Raw genomic sequence first — 21,267 nt, forward strand, 5'->3', positions numbered from 1 at the left:
TGCCAAGCATATAGGTTGCCTTAACGTCCCCGAAAATGAGTCTGGAAACTCATCAACTAGGCTGTCAAGCAGCCCAAACCGAAAGTGATTATCTAACTGCTATCGGAGGACGCAGAATATACAGGATAAAACACCCGGCATATAAGGACACCAGTACTATGTGAAATGTCAAGCCGTTGCACGAGAGGGGTCCTTTAGTCTACGTCTATAGACGCAGTCGTTCACCGCACAGTGCAGTTTCTGGAGCTTAGAGTCGGTCTCATGGAATTGATCGCGGTCTGCACTCACCACTCACCGAGCGCAATGAACTTGCCAAGTGACACACTCTCGGGATGACACATAAACCCCGCGTGGAGAATTGGCCCGTTATGCCGACGGAGAGATTGACTGTAACCTTGAAACCGGTGAGTTCCCTTTAGCGTAACCGGCTATTGGAGGCGCCGATCCAGCTGCAGGGCGATATTAATAGTGTGCTGATGCAGGGTAGCACAAGTCACGCCGGAAACGCAGCATGTTGCAGGCTTCGGGCGTACCGAATACAACCTTGCAATCTCGACGCCCTAATTTTCTTTGCTTTTTTTTTTTTTTCTCGCTTCTTTGAGTTGTAATTGAAATGTCTCGCCAGCGTAACTTGGGCCCCATTCAGAGGGTGGCAAGATAGGCAAGAAAGACAAGGATCCTTTGGGTGTCAATACCCTGTAGGCACCAAAAGTTGGACTTCAGCCTTCCGGGCTGTGGATACCCCACGGTATAAGGTAGTGAAATCGCCGAAACGTCTAACTGACATCACGACGATCGGACATGGCCGTTGCCTCGATGCAGAAATTTCACTTTAATGATTGCAGGGTGGATCGATCGATTTCCCAAGTCGGCCGGTTCCGTGGTTCGAGCAATCCTTCTCGAAGGAAAAACAGAATGATTCCCGTGTTGAACCGTGGATCGATTTTCAATGATCTGTTACTTCCATTGAAGTTTGCTGTGAACATTTGACAGATCCGGAACAACATCGAGATCAACCACAACGCGATAACCAAGTCGATCATTTTCGGGAGAATATTTCCGTGGTATGGCGAAATAGGCTTCATGAGTGAGATCGATCTGGCATTTTGGGGCGATGGCGGGTTGGACAGGGACCGCGGCCCCTTGCATTGACATGAGCTATTGTATGGATGTATTCCCGCGGTAATTAGGGTTATTTCCAATTATTATTGTACAGTCATGTATGGGGGGGCAAAGAGGAGTCTCCATTTGACTTCATGCAAGGTGTTTTGTTGCTACCTAGGACCCAACGAGGGTTAACCGAAACAGGTCCGGACGGGGTTGCATCAAGCACCATCCGGGAGAGAGAATGGAGAAGCGCCTTCATCGGTTCCACCTCCAGTTTGGAACCCCATGGCCCCTTGTTTGCGGCTGATTTGTTGGATGTCACCTCTCAAGACATCCACGCTTTCTGCAGATGCTATCAGTCTCCAGTCTTTTGGCCGGTAATGTGATCGCTTTTGTTAAATTCAGAGGTCGATGGGAATGCGGAGACACACCGAGATTGACCACTGTTCAATGAAGAGTCAAGGATAGATTAGTAGGAGACACCTCCAATAAAAGCTACATTTTGTGTCCCTAGGGAAGTTAATTTCATTAAAAAATTAAGGAGCTGTCAGGAACGCGTCCAATCAATTCCCCCTGAATGACGGTGGATCGGCAGAGTCTGGTATCCAGGGAGACTTAGTCCGCTGAAGCAAACCACTCGGTTGAATTGCTGCAGACAGGAAGTGGCTTCAAGCCGAAAGTCTATTTAATTAAGACCGTCCAATCATCGTCGCCACACAGATGATCACGAGGGGCACACCAAAGTGAGAGATTTGTTTGAAGAATTAGTTGATAGTCACTCGTCGGGGTTGACTAATTAACTCTGAGAGATTTTGATGAGACGTCGTCTGGATTCCCTCTTACTACATACTTTTCCCATTGTGACCCTCTTGGGATGATTAGTCCTTTCAGTCCTATCACACGGCCCCAAGTTTTCCTCTATGTTGCTCCTCATTTAGGATGATGGAGTACGAGACTAACTGGATGGGTACTCATATTCCTTCAACCGCTTCTATGACCCCAAGACGAACCGTTCCTGAAAATAGCCCACAAGTCAACTTGGATCGTCTGGCTACAAGTCCCCACACTGGCGTTAGAGCGTACGAGTGAAACATTTGGACGACATCTCGCTCTCCACCCGCCTTGTTTTGTAGCTTTAGGGAAAGGAAGAAGAGCCGTTAGTGGAGGAGCATGGCCAATAGGCATGGCTGATGCTTGCTGTTCCAGGATTCTGACATGGACGATGCTGTCGGTCTGGGGACTTAGTCCTGACGGACCAGTCCCCATGGAGTTAAGTCACGTACTAAGTTCAAGACTTGCTTGGACGATGGCCAGGGGGCTGAATCCTTCGAAGGCCGTCTGCGGCCACATGCAGGTGGAAACCACCAATCCATGTGGCACTATCTGGAACCTCAGCACTGAGCGAGTCCGAAGCACTTGTGCTAAAAGAATGTTTAAAAACAATGGCAACTCCAAGACCATGAATTGATAAGAAAAAGATACGATGAAAGTAGTTACGATTCTTGGTGCCTATGACAAATTCCGTGTCATATAGCCGGCACCGAGTCTTAGCGTCGGTATAAGGAATTGGAGTGAGTACCTCGTCGAAGAAGCATTGTCGGATTACGGTTTCAATATTCTTTTTTTTTTTTTTTGCTCTCTTTTACCTTCTTCTTTTCATTCTTCTTTTAATCATTATTTTTACTTCTGGAATCTTTTCTCCTGCCGGATAAGACAAGACGTGTCAACCTTTGCAAGGATCACTTGCTGCACCGTCAGCCCAAGACGGAAAGTTTCATTACGCTCATTATTAGGGACCTAATGAAACTACGGCCCAAAGCAGTTAGTCCCATGCGTGTAGTGGTGGCGGCTATTCAACTCCATTGAGACAAGCGAGGTTTTGCTGCCTGCTCGGAAATTTTTCATTGGTCGGCGACTCAGGTACAGGCACTTTAGCGTACTGATGCCTGGAGGGAGTGGGTTCCAACAAATCAATAATAGCACTGCCATTTTTATTTTTATTTTTATTGAAACAATTCTCACAGTTAGATGGAAACGGGTTTGGTAGAAGGGAAAAAAAGGTATCATCGCGGCCCATCCATGGTTGATTTAATTAGTACTTGTTTTTGTTTTCTTTTCTTTTTCCTTCATGGTAATACCAGATGACATCGGAGATGGAATGAGATCTCAACTGGGGCTTTGCTTTTTCCCCCTAACCAAGGATTGAGCTCGTATCAGTGGCGATACACTGGTTTATGACGTCTTTCACTAAGTTCACCTAAAATGGTTTCCGTAAAGTGTCAAGCAACAATGCGATAGGACTCCTCTAGTAGTCATTCTTTTTTCTGCAAGACTGTTTTCGCCAGCTGTCCGAGACTAGTATTTTCTTGTCCAGGAACAATGACAACAAATAGAACAACAACAACAAAGGCTGCATCCATCCGAGAGACCCCAGTCAGGCATAGAACCTGGTAATTGTAATCTACCTAGCTAGTACCTCAGGACCTGTAGGTACCTAGTAACGTACCTATCAGGCCAGGGACAAATCTGGTGATATACATCCCCCATACTTCTCATTTTTCCACCATGATATTACCCTTTATGATGGAGCATGTTCAGGTACGAAAACCGAAAAGAATCGGGTGAAGAGGTTCCTTCGCCCGTCCCTCCACACGACAGACTGGCGATCGGATGGAGCGGCTAAAGGGAGGGCACCACCAATAGTAAAAGCATCGCCCGTAATATAACCCGTAATTGAATGGTACGGACTCGGCCCCTCCGCGCTCCCAACCAATCATCCCCTGCGGCCATCCGTCTCTCCTCCTCTCCACTGCACGCCCAGCACCTTTTCTACCTTTAACACTAGGTACTACTAATCTCAGCATCCCATTCACTCCTCTCTCTCCTTCCTTCAACTTCATTTTCCTTTTTCCAGGTTGATCCTCTTTCTCCTCGTTCCCCCCTCCCCTCCTCCTCTTTCCTCCTCTTTACCCTTCTCTACCGTTCTTTCTCTCGCTATCGCTGGACTGTTTTGTTCATTTTTATTATTTTACTTCTTTCCACGCTCGTTCACTCGTTTCCCTCTGCTTCCGACGCTCCGTCCCCAGACTCCGTGGCCTTTCCGGGGCCGTCCGCTCCTTACAGTATTCTCCTTCGTAGCCGGCGTAACAAACAGACCTTTATTCTCGGCTTTAGCACATTTCCACCCACATCAGTTCATCTCGGAATCGCTCGATTGTTCAACCTCTTCGGTGTAGTCGATATACGCATCGTCGTTTTTCCGGTCCATCTCTGTTCGACGTTATAAAGTTTCGATACTTGGTGATACAAGGCTGCGTGGCTTGGGTGCAGCATAATCAATGGTGCCAATGGGAAATTGACGGCCTCCAGACAACATCGGGCTTTCCATTGGTCATAGGGAAGTCATAGTGGTCTGGAGGTATCTGTGCGTCCGGATCACTTACTACGGGGTTAACCGGACAGTCGTTGGCTCGCGGTGGATTTCGCAATTGGATTTTCGGCGTTATCAGGGTCGACAATGGCTTCGATCTCTCTTCCTCTGCAGCCGCAGACTACGTCGGCATTCTCCCAGTATCTCGACTCTACGGATCGGTTCTCCGGCAGACACAACCGCCGCAACCTCACAATGTCCACACCACTTCCAAACCCACCGTTTATATTCCCAGCGCGGGATCCAGATGCAACAACTCAGACTTCGACAGCCCCATCGAGCGGACCTCCACCCCTTCCCGCCTTTTCTTTTAACCCGGGATCCGCACATTCATCGCAACCCTCGATGCCGAACCTCCCTGTGAATCGAGCAGGTGGACACCGTCGTCGATGTAGCGAGTTCGTCGGCGGGGAGCAACTCGTAAGCTCTGAGCCAGTGGAGGCGAGTCGGGGCAATGAGGTTGACTCAAATACAACGCCGACTAAGCTCCCGGTTCCTGGGCCGGGTTTCAGTGCGGGTGGTCCTGGAAAGCGTCGCCATGCCCATCGGCGCTCGGCGGCGATCTCTAGTGTTGATCTAACCGCTATATCGAACACGCTCGATCTGAAGCCCGCTGTCGGAAGCGCGCCACTGTTCTCGACAGGCGCAAAGCGTGATCTTGGTGCATCTGACGAGGCTCTTAGACCCACATGCTATTCAGCAACAACTACTTTAGGTCGATTTACCCCGCCTGCCTCTCCCCGGATTGTGATTAGTGATGAATCATTACCCGTTGTCCAACCCGAAAGAGCAAGCGACCGTCTCACCGAAGAGCAGCCCATTTCCGAAATCTCGAAGGGTTCTGGAAGCACAGTACGACCGGATGATACAACTAGAAATAGTGAAAAGCCTGGTCCATTTACAAGTGAGCCGTCATCATCTGTGGATCGAACCCAAAAGCCGAGACCGAGAACAGCGGACGCATCTCTGATGCTCGATCCCAACACGATCAGTGGAACCGACGATGCATCTCGGATGAAGCGGCCTCTCTCTGCCACAGGGCACTCTCGTTTTCACAAAAGTATATCTTCCGGGATCATTGACGCCGCATTGAGGAGACATCATGGCGATGACAGTCGCTGGGCAGAATCCTCAAGGCACTCTTCTTCCGACGATGGTGATTCATATGCATCCACTGAGGATGCCCGTGGGTCGTTTGAGTCTACGTCTGCCTCGAAGAAAAAGTCGAAGACTAAGAAAAGGCAGAAGAAAGTACGTTCTTGGGCTGGGGCCATTCTTACCCGGGGAAAGGGGAAGCGCCATCAGTCGAAGAAGGACGAGACGAAAGGCGAGGCGAATCAGTCCGAAATTACACCTCCAGCAATTAAGAGGACCAATTCAGATCTCGGATCAGCAGTGGACGTGAATTTTGACGATGATGAGGATATCGTCATTATTCGGACCCCTACCAACCCCGCTGTTCCAAAATCGAATGAGACAACATCTGAACTTGAACCTCACGTTACCCTGGAAAATTCGTGGAAGCCACGGAGTTTCTACGAGCAAACAACACAGAATGATGCTCTGAGCCCTATCATCGATCTGGATGCAGCTCTGGGGCCTTTTAATACTCCTGATGGGCGATCCCGCGGTGCCCCTGAGAGCGGTTTCTCGGCAGCGACAAAGCGGATGTATAGTGGTGGACGCCGAGGCGAATTTGTCGGGCCAGAAATGCGCTATCACCGACGTACAGAAAGTGCCCCGGAAATGCCGCCTTTTGACCGTAGCTTCCTCAACCAGGCGCGTCTCGCGAATAACGCGTCACTCGAAAACCCGGATGTGTTTTACGAAGAAGAGGAAGATGCTTTTTTGGCAGCTACAAGTGAATCCCCCAGGCACAGCGATGACACTGTTCCGGTACAGGCTGTTTCCTCCGGTGCTGAAAGCGTCGACCTCCAATCAGAGGATGGCAAAGTTAGCTCGGACACCCTTACTCGAGAACACACAAGCGAAGTCAATACGCAACAGTCGGGTCTCGGCATTCAGAAGGACGGGCTACCTGAACCATCAGAGCCTATCGCTGTCTCTACATATCAGGATAGTAGCCGTCTCGTAGGACAGCAGTGTGCCATTAGCCAGCTTCATAATGCCAAAAATCCTTTCAGCATTCGACCGAAGAGCCCAGGACCAGCGGAGATAATCAAACAGGAGCTTTGGCAACGCAGACTAGGAGTGCCTCCTAGTCCCGATGTTTCTCCACGATTTCTACCGGCCGACAATAGGCCTTCAACTTCACCCATCGAACTCACCCCAAATATCCCTCCCTTCTCTCTTCAGGGTGGTAGTTCTTTGTCTAACTCCTCCTTTCCATCTCCCGACTTCACTGGCTCTTCATCAGATGCCCCTCGCTCGATCACGACTTCCTCCACCACCGACCGTAAATTTTCGAGTCCTTACAACCCTTCTATGGACTTTCCTCATGCATCTGTTGAAGATGTGCCTTCGTTGACTAGCAGTGCATCAACAACGACGAATCCTCTGAACCGATTCTCAGCGACCTTCTTTCCTCGGCCCCGGCTGTCTACAGATCGCTCGGCGTCATTTTCTGCGGCCGTTAACAGGCGCAGCAGCCAGGCCAACAGTTCGAAGCGATCAAGTTTGGCCAGCCTTTCCAAGTTGGTTGTGGGGTCTCACGCAGAAAGGAGTAAGCTGAGTTATGAGGAAAAGCCGCCGAGCGATGAACCGGAGAAAGCGAAAAAGAAAAACCACCGGATCAGCCGCTTGATGCATTTTTGGAAGACAAAGGACAAGGACAAATTGAATGAGGGTGCAGTCCCAGAAGAACAGCTGTCATGACCAAAACCTCGATCCTACAAAGGAATCCGCTTCTTGTACATAGTTATCCTGACATGATTCCCTCGACGTGGTCTTTGGAAGATCGTTTCGTTTTTTTTCTTTCTATTGGCTTCGCCCTTTTTCATCTTATTTCTTTTTCTCTATTTTCTCCAGTCTGCCCACTTGTCGCGTTGGGCTACTGACGAATCTCTTTTGATATGTGTTTACAAGCGTAAGAGTTCAATGCTCTCTTTACATCATTTCTCGTCTTTCATTAATGTCCGGTTACAATTTATGGACATATTCTTCTCTGATTGCCTTTCGTTTATCGTTCAGAGCCTTTTTTCCGTTCTTTTTTCTTCTTTGCCTATTCTGATTCATTTTGGCGGTCATATGATGTGCACTTTGCCTGTTAGTCTTTTATTTGACCCATGTGGTATTCATGCCCTTGGCCATGTTAATATGGGATCTTTTCTTTCCATCTTTCTAAATTGACGGCTTACCGTTGGAGGCGCCGGTCAATATACTGTGAGGCTTTCTGATTATTGGCATCCGAGTCTACGAGCTGGAAGCTATGAATAGAGTATCAAATCTACACTCTCTGTCAATACTACTACTTGTTATTTTCAGCATTAACTGCATAGTATTAAGTAACGTTCATTGTAGGAGCCCTCAGATGTAAGAACTCTGCTGGTTTGATCCAATCTGCCATTGCAGTGGATATGCCAGCGTTTGGAAATTCTGGGACGATGAAGAGAAACTCCCCATTGAAGCAAGGCAACTTGATCACTTGTGGGGACTAGAATGAGGGCAAATTCGTTATTGCCTTACATCTCAGGCATGCAGCACAGGAGAATGACTGGACTGCACCTCTGAACCAAATTACAGTCAACAAGTCAAGACAATCCATCTAGATCGAATCTCTCTAATATCACAAAGAAAATTTACTATCTCAAATTCTCATACATTGTCCCGAAGAGTCTGTCATAACTCTTCCACCCCATTTATATAAATCTTTATCGGTGCCCCACAGCCGAACCCAAAAAAAATACAATTCTTCAGCAAACGCCATCAACGATACCAAGTCCTTCAAATAAATAAAAAGAAGAAAATAAAACATAAGAACACAAACAATGGGACCACCACGCTCAACCATGCCCAAAAAGTCCTCCCAAGGGCAACACACCCGCGACACCAAGAAGGAGAAAAAGAAGCCGGCGCAGGCCCCTCGACGACAGGCCAAACCGCAGACGGAGTCCGAGGAGACCAACCAGATCGATCTCTCGGCGACCATTCCGGTGACGCTACAGCAGTTACTGTTGAATGTGTTCAGGTCGGCTCTGCTGAATGACGTGTACGGTGGGAATGCGAATGTAGCGAAAAATGAGAGTAGCAGCGATGATGCTACTCCTACTACTACTACAGATGCTACCAGTACCCCAGTGTCTCGGCAGTTGGATATCAAGACCCTGATCCAGACTATCAAGTCGCATCTTTACAATCGGGACTTTGACTCCGCGTTTACCGATGCGAATGAGGATCTGCTGAGGGCTTATGCGCTGCGGTGGAGCGCGTCTCGGGCGTTGGGCTATGCGGGGGTTTTTAGGTCCTTGTTGAAGGTTCTGATGCAGCAGGATGGTGGGTTGGTGTCTTCTACTGGTTCGAATCATGTTGTTTGTATTGGGGGCGGCGCCGGCGCCGAGATCGTTGCTCTGGCGGCTGCTTGGAGGGACTTGGTGGATGAGGTTGAGAAGGGGGAGGCGCTCTCTGCTGGTGTTGCCGGCGTTTCTTTGGATGGGGGTGATCGTGCTGCTGCTGCTGCTGCTGCTGGCCAGGGCTCTGTGCCGAAATCGATAAGCCATCCTGCTCTCTCGGTGACGGCTGTTGATATTGCGGACTGGTCGAGCGTTGTGGATCGACTGTCGTATACTATTCGGTCCCCGGCTGTGATGGGGTCGAGATCCCATCCGGCGCCTTTGTTGAATCTAGGGAAGGGTGGTGAGGGTGAGAAAGAGAGCGAGGATGCCGATGGCTTCGCGGTTAGGTTCAGACGCTCGGATGTGCTTTCTATCTCGGAAGAGCAGCTTAAGGATCTTCTCCATCTTGGCCCTTCGGATAAGGGCAATACTACCGTCATGGTGACGCTCATGTTCACGTTGAATGAGCTCTTCTCTACTTCTATGGCGAAAGCAACTGCTTTCTTGCTCCGCACGACAGACCTCGTACAACCGGGGACTCTGCTTCTTGTGGTGGATAGTCCGGGAAGCTATTCCACGTTGAAACTCGGCAAGGGTAAAGCGCAGGACGGCGCGGAGTCTGCTACGGTACAGGAACGGAAGTATCCTATGAAGTTCCTCTTGGACCATACACTTCTTTCTGTTGCGGAGGGGAAGTGGGAGCAGATCTATTCGCAAGATTCGCGGTGGTGGAGGAGAGATGTGGGTAGGCTGGGATATGATGTGGGTGAAGGGGCTGGGTTGGAGGATATGCGGTATCAGGTGCATATTTATCGGAGGTTGGCTAATTAGGGGAGGGAAGTTTCGCGGGAATAAGCCATAAAGGACGTTATTGTGAGATTAGGATTGCTTGATTCACAGAATGATACCATTACCGTTATTTAATGCAAGCTGTCTCATCCGAGGAACTTGGATTATATGTAGAGAGGAATGGATATGCTATTGCTACAAGTTGGTCGAAAGGGGTAAAGAGTAAAAGGAAAAGTGAAGCCAGCCATACAACATCATTCGCCAGGGGAGATCATGCACGCCCAGATAGATCCGTCCAGTTGGAAGGTTCAAAAAAATACAACATCAATTCAGGCGAGAGTGGAAGGAAAAGTAGATCGGAAAATTAACGACACCCGGACATCGCGTTTAGCTCCTCAGCCCCAGAAGAAGGCTGGTGTTCTTACCACCTTCCTTGCCATCATTACCAGGGAGATATGTGACATTCGGGTTGGTCGATAGTGTCTGCGCAATTTCCTTGCTGGCATCAATACGACGGATCTCGATAAGACCGCTACCGGCCTTGGCGACAGCTTTGCTGATGATATCGGCACTCTCGGCTTCACCCTCCGCACGGATAACGTTGGCCTGACGTTCCTGCTCGGCTCTCTCGACGATGAAACGGGCCCGTTCGGCGTCCTGCTGGGCGATCTGCTTCTGCTCTACAGCGCGGGTGAATTCCTTTCCGAAGGTCATGTGTGTAATCGAGACGTCCTCCAATGCAATGTTGAACTGTGCTGCACGCTTCATGAGATCTGTGCGGATGCGGTTCGAGACAGCTTCACGTTGGGTGATGAGCTCGGCGGCGTCGAACTGGGCGACGATGGCTTTGAGGACTTCGTTACCGATAGAGGGGAGAACACGCTCATCGTAATCGGTACCGTACGACTAAGGGGCCATTAATACCGGCCAACAATCATATCGATCTCCTGGGCATGGATCTTACCTGGTAGATGGCCGGCAGCTTCGGGACCTCAGGACGGTGGAGAACACGCAGTGTCAAGCTGACCATCTGCAAGTCCTTACTTCCAGTGGTAGTGGAGATGTTACGGGGCTTAGTCCGAACATCGTAGACGATCGCCTTCTGCAACCAGGGGATAAGGAAATGGGTGCCTTCGTTGACGACCTTCTCCTGCACACCAGACAACCGGTCGAAGATGACAGCGCGGGAACCACCACGAACGTCGTAAATAGAGTTGTTGAAGATCAGGGCACCCGTGGCGACGGGGAGAGCCAGACGGTAGATGTTGTAGAGACCGTTTGCCGCCATGGTGAAAGGGGGACTGTTCAATAATGATAGGTCGATGAGGAGCTTCAAAGGGTTGGATTGACTTGATGATGTCGGGCTTTTCGCATGCTGTCCCGATGCGGACTAGTGCCGGACGGAAACCTCATCTTCCCAACTTCGCCGTTTTGGCCCGAACTCGAACCTCGTCTTTCTCTTTGCCCTTAGTCTCGTCCGTTCCACCTTCTCCGCATTTCCAGTCGTTCAATTGCCAGACGCATTCTTTCAAAATGGGTGGCCACGTGGATCCTAAGAACGGAGTGTAAGTAGCCCCTGCATTTGGTGTCGTGGTGGGCTTTTGCTCCCTGGGTCTTCCGGCCGGGTGCGTTTCAACTAGACCGGCCTGTGCTTTGCAATTCACGCCAGGACGGCTCTGTATCTGATGCTATGAGGGGTATAATGAAGACAGAAATGGCTAACAATATGATCCGAACAGTTTCATGGGTAACTGGGGTGGTTTCGGTAGGTCCCACGGCCCTCCCATGCAGTGAGAAATCTCGCGCTATCTCGAAGAACACGAGCACGATCAATAGGCCGCCTTCCAGGACTAAAGCTTGGGAAATTCAAAATATGAATTCCATTGGTTGCGAACTTGCCAACAGAGAGACGCGAGATGTCATTTCCATCCGACGTCAATACTGATACCCATATCCTTTTTAGGTTGCCCTACCCCCCAGCGCATCGCCTCCTACTCTCTGTCTCCCAACCGTCAGCGCCCCTTGGCTGGTACCGCCCACGCTGCTTTCTTCAACACCTTCCGGAGATTCAGACACCAGATTCTCTACGTCGCCCCTCCTTTCATCATCGCCTACGCCGCCATGGACTGGGCTGTTGAGAAGTACGTGCTGATATTTCAGTCAATCCACAGTTGGCTATTGGTTACAGGCGAACTAGTGACTAACTTTGGATGTTTAGGAACCACTACCTCAACTCCAAGCCCGGCCGCCTTGCTGAGGGTGGTGACGAGTAAATGGTTATATAACTTGGTGCTATGATTTCAAACTGGAGGATAAAGGAGTGGGATTGCAATGTACAGTAACTAGAAGCAATCGAATGCGCTGTGTGTTCTATTGTCAGACCTTGGCCTCTTGGGTTTTATTACGCTACGATGCGTATGACTTTTGCGACTGTAATCCGGTGTGGATCTGCTCCTCGTGCCTCAGATCTGGCAAGAATGCTATATTTATGCTTACGCGAGTAACGAGAAATTCGAGACGAGTACTTTACCGCCTGGCAGGTAGATACTACGATGTTTATATGTGGGCAGGTTGTTGGCATTGGATTTGGGAGAAGCTCCAATCAAATGACTTGAATTTGGCATAGGATCCACTGGCCATGATTGGCCAATTCACCCAGACTTCAAACAGAGTCGCTTTGGTTAGACCGATATAGGAAGGCGGTCGACCTCACTAATTGAACATCTACCATAAAGTTCATTTACTACAAAACACATTGTCATAGATGATCAAGACAGAGGCTGCTTCGGGGAATCTCTCTCAAACACAGGAATATCGATGTTTCTTATATGATGTGCTAGAGATTCCCTACTAGCACCCCTTTACATTGAGTGTCTGTCAATCTCTTCATATGAACAGCTCCACAAGTCGAACGAAATAAAGAAAAACAAGCATGCTGTTGGACTCTATGTGACTTTTAGGCAGAACTGAGATGTAGCTACTGTCAAAAGGTACACTATGACTCTTGCCAATCCAAATGGCCTGTCCTAAAACACCTATTGCTGCTATGCCAACAGAAACAACGACAGACCTACTGACTCTCAGTATCTCACTCCAGCGCTAGACTATTCCTTCCAAGTAACGACGACTGCCCAATATTTAGGGAATGCGATATCCCAGCTTGAATCCTTACGGAAATCAATCAAGATAAGTGTGGGCGGCTTAGGAATTGAAAAACCACTGCGATAGAACAACTTGTCCACAGCTATGCGCAACTTCTTCTTAAACACCGGGTACGTAGGGATCTTTCTCGTTCTTCCGACTTGGGCCCTGAGAGACGCTGGGCCCATATAGTTTGGAGTTGCTACCAACTTAAGAGACCGAACGCCCAGCAATCCATGGCCTGATAGTATCTGTGCAAGCGCATTCACATGCTCAGCAGACACATCTTCAACCTGCAACTTGCGGATAATCTGGTAGCTGTCCCCTCTGAGATTGTTAAAGAATTGCCGCAGATGAGGCACGCTTTTCAGCCCGAAGGCGAAGTTCGTATAGAGAACCTTGCGAGCTTCAGTATAGATCTGATGGTTGGTAGCCATCAGAGAGAGCCGGTTCTCGCCACGGGGAACTACATGATCGATCAGCTTTTTGCTGGCGCTGGCGGTTTCGAGCTCGAAGTAGTGGTCGTAGATGATCAGACGGAGCTCTGAGGGAAGGCCCAGGAACGGAAAGATGAGCTTCGTATTGTTGTTCCCAAAGTGCCTGTTCACTGCCTTCCAGATGTCAAAACTGTCGACCCCGTTGTTTCTGCCCTTTTCTGGGGCCAGCAGGATCTCGAGGAACGGCACCACTGTGGTGGATTTGCGTCTTCCCTCTACAATGTCTGACATCCATCTCACGAGGCCTTCTCTGACATTAAACTTGATGGATTCTGGCAACGATATCAAGGTGGCTAGGAACTCAACTGCCGTCTGGCTGAAGTGGGTCATGTCTTTGAATTCTTTCTGTTAGTGGGCATCTTGACCCTTCTCTTTGGGACATACACACACCCGTTTCAGAGGCTAACTGACGGGCTGCACTTTGCGCGCCTTCCTTGTAGAAAGCGTCATATTTGGCGCGGAATAGTCGAAGGACTTCAGTTGCATGCTGATCTGCCTGGATGGTTGGTGAGTCTGTTGACAAGTTACTCATTTTGTAACTATGTGCGTGGCTTTTGTAAGAAAAGAGGTGTGCTCTTTGGTGAGCATGGGTGTGAGTGCGTGTGCATTGGAAGTATGGGCGGGTGTTTGTTTTGTGGGGATAAGGCTCTGGGTGTTGACTGACCTGTAGTTGGATCAGTTTCTGGGGTTACGCTGACAGTGAATGGATTGACTACACTCACACAGACTGTCAACTAAATACACGCACATAGAGGGGATAGAGATAATTTGTCATGTTTGGTGGCTTTTGTGCATGATGATACCAGGCATGGAATGTAATGTAAAGGTCAGTCATTGTAGAAAGTAATAGGTATATTAAGGCATAAGAGAAGCGACTCCTTGTATGCCATGGGTTGTATACTTTGATAACTTCGACAAACAAGGCCATATCAGTGGATAGACACACAGATATACCCCAGGGTCTGCATAGATTCCCAGGGTTGGTATGCAGGAACCAAACATCTTTGTTTAGAAGCTGTAAGGCTAACTGTTAGGGCTGGAAGTGGTTCCCCAAGGTGTATGCTAGACTGATATTACTGTCAAGAGTCGCTCGAGTTGAATCGCTGGGACTGTGCTTCTGTACTAGCCTTGTAGTTAATTTACCCACACTTTTGCTTTAAGAAGTTGGGCGATATTCTGACTTCGCCCTCCTTTTACCGTACATCTGTTCTTGTTACTTGTATGCTTGTCTTATCAATGTACAAGTAGTTGTCTGATGCCCGTCGGCGATAATTTTCCCTTTTAGGGTAAGATAGGATGGGCCCGCTAACAGTTTGTTCTTACTTCATTTCTACAAATGGACCAATGACTATGCTCAATTGAGTCTTTGGGGAAGGGCGAGAGTGGCTCAATTGACCCATCAATTGCCCTGACTTGCACGGAAGTATTCTCAACGAAACGACTTGTATGGGTTTGCGAGCCCTCCGTTAACAGAGCCCAAATCCCCACCCCCAAACCGGAAGGAAGAGGAGAAAATTTCTCAAAAATACGGATGTAACCCCAATACACGACGTTCAATACCCCAAATACACATATCGATGAACCCCCACTTGGCGCGCGCATCTTCTTCACTTTCTCTTTCTTCTCTCCTCTTCTCCTCCTTCTCTTCTTCCCTCTCTCGACGTTTACCTTCTCGTGCTTCTCATACCCTTTTTCGTTCGCACTTCTCCCACTCCATCACCATGTCCGAGATAACTCACCCCACTATCAAGGGTACGTATTTTCTTCATGATCACCGTCGTCACCAAATGTGCCCCTCCATCAATCCAGAGATACCCCGCCTCATCACCAAGCTACACCTGTCAATGGCTTCAACATCCCGCTCGACGGTGACCAAATCTCGGATTGGATCGAATGAAGACTTCAATTGCGTCGCATAGCGATGCTCATCCCTTTTAATGCTTGGTATGCATTCGCTAACATCATTTTTCCTGCCCAGATGGCTGGTTCTCCGAGCAGTCCAGCATGTGGCCTGGTCAGGCCATGAACCTCAAGGTCAACCAGATCCTGCACCACGAGAAGTCCAAGTACCAGGATGTCCTCATCTTCGAGAGCAGTGACTACGGCACTGTCCTCGTCCTGGACAATGTCATCCAGTGCACTGAGCGCGATGAGTTCTCGTACGTCGCCTTCGTTCAAAACTTTACACCCACGGGTTGAGAGGCACATCGACTAATTAAATGCAGCTACCAGGAGATGATCACCCACCTCGCCATGAACTCTCACCCCAACCCCAAGAAGGTCCTGGTCATCGGTGGTGGAGATGGCGGTGTCCTCCGTGAGGTCGTCAAGCACGAGACCGTCGAGGAGGCCATTCTGTGCGATATCGATGAGGTATACAGCCCTGGGTTCATTTCTGGGTAAACTTGAACTTACTTTGTTGTTCTAGGCCGTCATCCGTCTCTCTAAGAAGTACCTCCCCGGCATGAGCATCGGCTTCCAGCACCCTAACGTCAAGACCCACGTCGGTGATGGCTTCGAGTTCCTCAAGAACCACAAGAACGAGTTCGACGTCATCATCACTGACAGCTCCGACCCTGAGGGTCCTGCCGAGAGCCTCTTCCAGAAGCCCTACTTTGAGCTCCTGCGCGATGCGCTCCGTGAGGGAGGTGTCATCACCACACAAGGTTGTTCGTCGCCTTTCCTTCTCTCTGTCTGCCTGTGGCTACCCGAAATCTTCCGTTTTCATTTCTTCATTTCTTCCCCCCTTTCCCTCCCCTATCTGTTGTCTCCCTATTCCTTTGTACTACCTGTCCCCTTCCCACCCCTCAACGTTGATCACCCATAAATGAACCAGACGAGCATGAAGCTAACCAGATTACGCCCCAAACCACCCGAATCCTCCGGGAATCGGTTTGGGTTAGCATTTTCACACTTGCAGCCGAGAACCAATGGCTGCACCTTTCTCTGATCACCGACCTCAAGAAGGCCTGCAAGGAGGTCTTCCCCGTCGCCGAATACGCCTACACCACCATCCCCACCTACCCCTCCGGCCAGATTGGCTTCATGGTCTGCTGCAAGGACGCTACCCGCAACGTTCGCGAGCCCGTCCGCAAGTGGTCTGCCGAGGAGGAGGAGCGTCTCTGCCGCTATTACAACCAGGATATCCACCGGGCTAGCTTCGTTCTGCCCAACTTTGCCCGTAAGGCTCTGAACAACTAGATTGATATTGGTCCTTTGCACCCTTTGAATGAAATCTGTTTGGGGCGGACGCTGTTTTCCATCTAGAGGCGCCATGGTGGCGGATAATCGATGATGATTTGATGATGATGAATACAACAAGGGTTTTTTCTCTTTGTTCTTCTTTGTCTTTATTACATTTTCCCTCCTTTGTGATGATGTCTTCCTCGTGTTCTACAGAGACGGGCAGCATTGTCCGTGGCATACAGCAATAAAGGATAAAAAGTATTTTTGTATGAAGTAGTGTGCTGCCCTTCAGATCTTCTATGTAGAGGTAACAGTAATCATCATTCAAGTCTGCTTTTAATTGAGCCACTACATACATAATACGCATAGGAATAAGTGAACTTGAACATAAACATGGTATTCTTCATTTTTGACCTCATCCCTCTAAATCTACCAAAAGGGAATTTTCAAACGAAATCATCAAACATAGGACTTCTCCCTGGGTATTTTGCTCCCAGAAATCAACATCGTCCCATGGATTCATTAAAACAAAACGTAAAAGGCATCATCACGCTAACAAAGGACATCTACAGAATCTGCTGGAAAGCACGGTTGATAGGAGAGCGCACGGGGTGGCCCTTGTAGAAGTCGATGGTAGCGAGGGCGCGCTTGCTGATACCGGCAGGGGTGAACTCGAATTTCTGTAGGACAGCAAAGTTAGCATCACGTCAACAAGATATGATAGAAATCGGAATAGGGAACGTACCTCGTAGACCTGCTTGTAAGGGCCGGAGGCACCGAAGCGGTTGAGACCAAACTGCTCGTGAGCGTAGCGCTCCCAACCCATGGTGGAGGCAGCCTCGACGGAGAGGACGGGGATACCGTCGGGGAGAACCTTGAGCTTGTACTCCTTGTCCTGGGCATCGAAGACCTCGAAGCAAGGCACGGAGACAACACGGGCAACAACGTTGTGCTTCTCCTTGAGGTAAGCGGCAGCCTCGATAGCGATGCTGACCTCGGAACCAGTGGAGATGATGGTGACGGCAGCGTTGGGGGCCTCGATGGCGACGTAGGCACCCTTCAGAGCAGCCTCAATGCTGGAGTTCTCAAGCTGGGGCAGGTTCTGACGGGTAAGGGCCAGAATGCTAGGGGTGTGCTTGGAAGTGAGGGCAGAATAGTAGGCAGCGCTGGTCTCGTTGCCATCAGCGGGACGCCAGACCATGCAGTTGGGGAGAGCACGGAAGTGGGCCAGGGTCTCAATAGGCTGGTGAGTGGGACCGTCCTCACCCAGACCGATGGAGTCGTGGGTAGCGACGTGGATGACGCGAACGCGGGAGAGAGCGGACAGACGGACGGCACCGGCAGCGTAGGAGACGAAGTTCAGGAAAGTACCGGCAGCGGGGATGACGGTACCGTAGGCGGCAAGACCGTTCATGACAGCAGCCATGGCGTGCTCACGGACACCGTAGCGGAGGTAACGGCCGGACCAGTCACCAATGTTGTACTCAGGGGGCTGGAAGTCGACGGCATTCTTCCAGCGGGTGTTGTTGGAACCAGTCAGATCAGCAGAGCCGGAAAGCAGCTCGGGAATGACACTGTGGACCTTCTCCAGGACGGCCTCGGACAGCTTACGGGAGGCGACAGCGGGGTCGGTAGGCTTGTAGGTGGGCAGGCTCTTCTCCCAACCCTCAGGAAGCTTGCCAGCAAGACGACGAGTGAGGTCAGCGTGCTCATCCTTGTACTCAGCGGCGTACTTCTGGAAGAGCTGGTTCCACTCCTGCTCCTTAGCAGCACCCTGAGAAGCAGTCTTGTGGTAAAGGTCGTAGACTTGCTGGGGGACGACGAAGCTCTGCTTGGGGTCGAAGCCGAACTTGGTCTTAACACTCTCGGCATCATCAGCCTTGAGGGGGTTACCGTGAACACCACCGGTACCCTGCAGCTTGGAGCCGAAACCGATGGTGGTGGTAAGACGGATGACGGAGGGCTTGTCCTTAACCTCACGGCACTCCTGGATGGCCTTCTCAATGGCGTCAAGGTCGTTATCACCGTCCTTGACCCAGACGTGGTGCCAGCCGTAGGACTCGAAACGCTTCATGACATCCTCAGTGAAAGCACACTTGGTGTCACCGTCTGTTCATTGTGAGGATACACGTTTAGCAAAACTGCCACAAAGAAAATAGAGAGACTTGATCGCTTACCGATGGAGATATGGTTGTCATCGTAGATGGCAATGAGGTTACCAAGCTTCAGGTGACCAGCCAAAGAGGCAGCCTCGCTGGCAACACCCTCCATAGCACAGCCATCACCGAAGAAGGTGTATGTGTAGTTGTTGATGAGATCGTAGCCGGGCTTGTTGTAGATAGCGGCAGTGTGAGCCTGGGCAATAGCCAGACCAACAGCGTTAGAGAAACCCTGACCAAGGGGACCGGTGGTGACCTCAACACCGGGGGTGTCGTGAGCCTCGGGGTGACCGGGGGTGATGCTGTCGAGTTGCTACGGGGAGGGTTCCAGTTAGACCGTCTAGTTCCCTTAAACTCTGGATTTCAGTTGGGAGACATACTCTGAAGTTCTTCAGGTCATCCAGGGAGAGCTGGTAGCCGAAGAGGTGGAGAAGAGCATATTGGAGCATGCAACCGTGGCCGTTACTGAAATGGAGTTATCAGCAAGGAATCTTAAGCTTACGGGAGTAACAACACCAGGAACTTACGAGAGAACGAAACGATCACGGTTGACCCAGTCGGGGTTCTGGGGGTTGAAGTTCATGAACTTGTTGAAGAGGACGTGAGAAACGGGGGCCATGCCCATAGGGGCACCGGGGTGACCGGAGTTGGCCTTGGAGGTGGCATCGACCTACCGATCATGATATTAGTATGATGTCAACCGATCAATAACAAGGAATGGCTTCTGCAGCAGTTCTCATGTCTCAATGCACAAGCTTTCGCTGTGGAAGACGACCAGGAGGGAATTGAGGCTCTGGGGCAGTAATTGCCATTGGCGGTGATGAACCGCGAGACATCCCATGGACATCCGGATCCAGCATACGGCTGACACTGGTATAGCCAGAGCTTTGCAATACTCCCGTTCCGCATGGAATACTGGAGGACCGGGGACGGGCATATAAGGAGATGGGAGAAGAGAGCATACCGCGAGAACACGGATCGTGTTGATAGCCAATTGATCCAAATCAGTGTAACCCATGATTGCAGTCTAATGCGGGTGAAGGTTAGTTAGACAGCTAGCTTTCGCACCTCAACGGTTGAGAAGGAGGATGAGGGGGACCTACTATTCCTGTTCTTCCTCGTAAATTAAGAGTCAAGGGAAGAAGAGATGAAGAGGAATGAAGAATGAGAGAGGAGATGAGAGGAGAAGAGAGAAAGAGAAAGAGAGAAGAAAAGAAGAAGAGGAGGAGGAGAGGGAGTAAAGGACCGTGGACGTGCTGAGATGGCAATGAATAATGATGGAGGGGTCCAGGACTCGCACTGATTGGCAAGTGGGGGAGGAATGATGTCTTCCGGTGGGGCTGGCGATGCTCACCGGTTGCTGCACTCCTGATTCCATCTCTGTTGAGAACGAAAATAAAAATCAAATAAAATCAAAATAATATAGAATAAAACTAAATACGGCAATAATCCCCTGTTCTACCTCATCTCATAGCCATTGAGGACTCACTCTGACCGCGCATGCTTTGCCCAACCTCCTACTATCAAATGCTGTCAGTCCACCGGATTCAATCAAACTTTCGTCGCATCCCAAGCTGTGGCTGCCTCAGGAATCAACCCGTGCCCCTCCGCCCCCCGAATTCGGCAATCAACAATAACTACTTGAATGACGGAAGAGCTGGAAACGAAGGGCCTCCTGACCCAAGAGAACCCTAAATTCATCCATTTCAAAGGCCGTCATTATTAATAGATATATCTACAACGCTTAATCCTCAGAAAAAGGCCCGGCCATAGAGAAAGATACCGGATCTGATATTCGAAGTACTACTACTCCGCAAAAAAAAAAGGCCATCTACCCCTCCAAACCCCTCCAGAAACTCATGCATAAAGTACCCGATTATCAACCATTGACAGATCAACGGATGCGTTGGCCCCTCTCGCGCATCTCCCACATTCAAAAGTATATATCTGCTCCGTAATGCTTACTATAAGAATTATAAAGAATCTAGACGGCGATAGACATTACCCAAAGTAACTCCCACCCCCATAGACAAATAATCAGCCGGACCAGCGTAGTCCTGGCCGTCGTCCGAACAACACACACCGAAAGCTGGGTCCCGGAGGACTTTACTCCGATGGCACCCCCATGCGACCGTCCAGAATTTTCTTTTACCTTGCTGAATATAGTATTTTTCCGTTTTATTTTGGAGGTCAATTAAACCGTGGGGGACCTTTGCAAACATTTTTAATAATAATAAAAAAAATCCAGGCACATTGGTAGTTTCCATCAAGGTCCTCACTAGGAGTACTTAGGTACAGACCCTGCTGCTGCACCCCGTATGTGTCTGTACTTTACATCAAAAGATACACTTCGCGCAAGCCATTGGACGTCATATGCGGGTAGACATGGATCTCATCAGCAGCTAGAAAACACATCCTTGGTTCGAGTTACACATCGAGATGATCTC

General features: G+C 49.7%; 9 protein-coding genes across 9 annotated transcripts; 5 read left to right on the plus strand and 4 right to left on the minus strand.

Annotated features, from left to right (window-relative positions):
* Nucleotides 1-580: 580 nt before the first annotated feature.
* Nucleotides 581-1,709, minus strand: BDV37DRAFT_252292 (uncharacterized protein; the record flags this gene model as incomplete). The annotated part of the gene is made up of 1 exon (XM_032082405.1): nt 581-1,709. A coding segment is annotated over exon 1 (253 nt), but the record flags the coding sequence as incomplete, so codon positions are not given.
* On the plus strand, nt 1,688-2,670 carry BDV37DRAFT_252293 (uncharacterized protein). Its single transcript, XM_032082406.1, has one exon. The coding sequence runs from the start codon at nt 2,291-2,293 to the stop codon at nt 2,573-2,575; it is 285 nt and encodes a 94-aa protein (XP_031939923.1). The 5' UTR covers nt 1,688-2,290; the 3' UTR covers nt 2,576-2,670.
* A 2,062-nt stretch (nt 2,671-4,732) lies between these two features.
* On the plus strand, nt 4,733-7,372 carry BDV37DRAFT_272761 (putative cell wall proline rich protein; the record flags this gene model as incomplete). The annotated part of the gene is made up of 2 exons (XM_032084935.1): nt 4,733-6,639; nt 6,799-7,372. The coding sequence occupies 2 exons, from the start codon at nt 4,733-4,735 to the stop codon at nt 7,370-7,372; spliced, it is 2,481 nt and encodes an 826-aa protein (XP_031939924.1).
* A 1,013-nt stretch (nt 7,373-8,385) lies between these two features.
* On the plus strand, nt 8,386-10,019 carry BDV37DRAFT_155988 (25S rRNA (uracil2843-N3)-methyltransferase). The gene has a single exon (XM_032079071.1). It carries the CDS (start codon nt 8,485-8,487, stop codon nt 9,877-9,879), a length of 1,395 nt encoding a protein of 464 aa, XP_031939925.1. The 5' UTR covers nt 8,386-8,484; the 3' UTR covers nt 9,880-10,019.
* On the minus strand, nt 9,918-11,178 carry phb1 (prohibitin subunit PHB1). The gene is made up of 2 exons (XM_032079070.1): nt 10,802-11,178; nt 9,918-10,743 (listed from the first exon to the last, which is right to left on the minus strand). Exons 1-2 carry the CDS (start codon nt 11,123-11,125, stop codon nt 10,225-10,227), a joined length of 843 nt encoding a protein of 280 aa, XP_031939926.1. The 5' UTR covers nt 11,126-11,178; the 3' UTR covers nt 9,918-10,224.
* A 192-nt stretch (nt 11,179-11,370) lies between these two features.
* Nucleotides 11,371-12,110, plus strand: BDV37DRAFT_284578 (ubiquinol--cytochrome-c reductase subunit 8; the record flags this gene model as incomplete). The annotated part of the gene is made up of 4 exons (XM_032087527.1): nt 11,371-11,402; nt 11,577-11,602; nt 11,801-11,978; nt 12,056-12,110. 4 exons carry the CDS (start codon nt 11,371-11,373, stop codon nt 12,108-12,110), a joined length of 291 nt encoding a protein of 96 aa, XP_031939927.1.
* Nucleotides 12,111-12,680: 570 nt separating this feature from the next.
* BDV37DRAFT_155949 (uncharacterized protein) lies at nt 12,681-14,005 on the minus strand. Its single transcript, XM_032079069.1, has one exon. It carries the CDS (start codon nt 13,803-13,805, stop codon nt 12,942-12,944), a length of 864 nt encoding a protein of 287 aa, XP_031939928.1. The 5' UTR covers nt 13,806-14,005; the 3' UTR covers nt 12,681-12,941.
* A 1,090-nt stretch (nt 14,006-15,095) lies between these two features.
* On the plus strand, nt 15,096-16,946 carry BDV37DRAFT_252306 (spermidine synthase). Its single transcript, XM_032082407.1, has 5 exons — nt 15,096-15,227; nt 15,454-15,634; nt 15,701-15,848; nt 15,904-16,141; nt 16,396-16,946. The coding sequence occupies exons 1-5, from the start codon at nt 15,197-15,199 to the stop codon at nt 16,674-16,676; spliced, it is 879 nt and encodes a 292-aa protein (XP_031939929.1). The 5' UTR covers nt 15,096-15,196; the 3' UTR covers nt 16,677-16,946.
* On the minus strand, nt 16,924-20,109 carry tktA (transketolase tktA). The gene is made up of 7 exons (XM_032082408.1): nt 19,924-20,109; nt 19,785-19,847; nt 19,348-19,490; nt 19,201-19,285; nt 18,839-19,133; nt 17,407-18,770; nt 16,924-17,341 (listed from the first exon to the last, which is right to left on the minus strand). The coding sequence occupies exons 2-7, from the start codon at nt 19,836-19,838 to the stop codon at nt 17,228-17,230; spliced, it is 2,055 nt and encodes a 684-aa protein (XP_031939930.1). The 5' UTR covers nt 19,839-19,847; nt 19,924-20,109; the 3' UTR covers nt 16,924-17,227.
* Between the last annotated feature and the right edge of the window lie 1,158 nt (nt 20,110-21,267).

Source organism: Aspergillus pseudonomiae, assembly GCF_009193645.1.
Source record: "Aspergillus pseudonomiae strain CBS 119388 unplaced genomic scaffold BDV37scaffold_49, whole genome shotgun sequence".
Classification (NCBI taxonomy): Eukaryota; Fungi; Ascomycota; class Eurotiomycetes; order Eurotiales; family Aspergillaceae; genus Aspergillus; species Aspergillus pseudonomiae.

Excerpts from the sequence above, each read along its gene's own strand:
- tktA (XM_032082408.1), bottom strand. The coding sequence starts at position 19,838 with ATGGGTTACACTGATTTGGATCAATTGGCTATCAACACGATCCGTGTT. Across the intron at positions 19,491-19,784 it reads ACACGATCCGTGTTCTCGCG|GTCGATGCCACCTCCAAGGC; the intron begins GTATGCTCTCTT and ends CATGATCGGTAG. Across the intron at positions 18,771-18,838 it reads TGACAACCATATCTCCATCG|ACGGTGACACCAAGTGTGCT; the intron begins GTAAGCGATCAA and ends CACAATGAACAG.
- BDV37DRAFT_155988 (XM_032079071.1), top strand. The coding sequence starts at position 8,485 with ATGGGACCACCACGCTCAACCATGCCCAAAAAGTCCTCCCAAGGGCAA.
- phb1 (XM_032079070.1), bottom strand. The coding sequence starts at position 11,125 with ATGGCGGCAAACGGTCTCTACAACATCTACCGTCTGGCTCTCCCCGTC. Across the intron at positions 10,744-10,801 it reads AGCTGCCGGCCATCTACCAG|TCGTACGGTACCGATTACGA; the intron begins GTAAGATCCATG and ends ATGGCCCCTTAG.
- BDV37DRAFT_252306 (XM_032082407.1), top strand. The coding sequence starts at position 15,197 with ATGTCCGAGATAACTCACCCCACTATCAAGG. Across the intron at positions 15,228-15,453 it reads AACTCACCCCACTATCAAGG|ATGGCTGGTTCTCCGAGCAG; the intron begins GTACGTATTTTC and ends TTTCCTGCCCAG. Across the intron at positions 15,635-15,700 it reads ACTGAGCGCGATGAGTTCTC|CTACCAGGAGATGATCACCC; the intron begins GTACGTCGCCTT and ends AATTAAATGCAG.
- BDV37DRAFT_252293 (XM_032082406.1), top strand. The coding sequence starts at position 2,291 with ATGGCTGATGCTTGCTGTTCCAGGATTCTGACATGGACGATGCTGTCG.
- BDV37DRAFT_155949 (XM_032079069.1), bottom strand. The coding sequence starts at position 13,805 with ATGACCCACTTCAGCCAGACGGCAGTTGAGTTCCTAGCCACCTTGATA.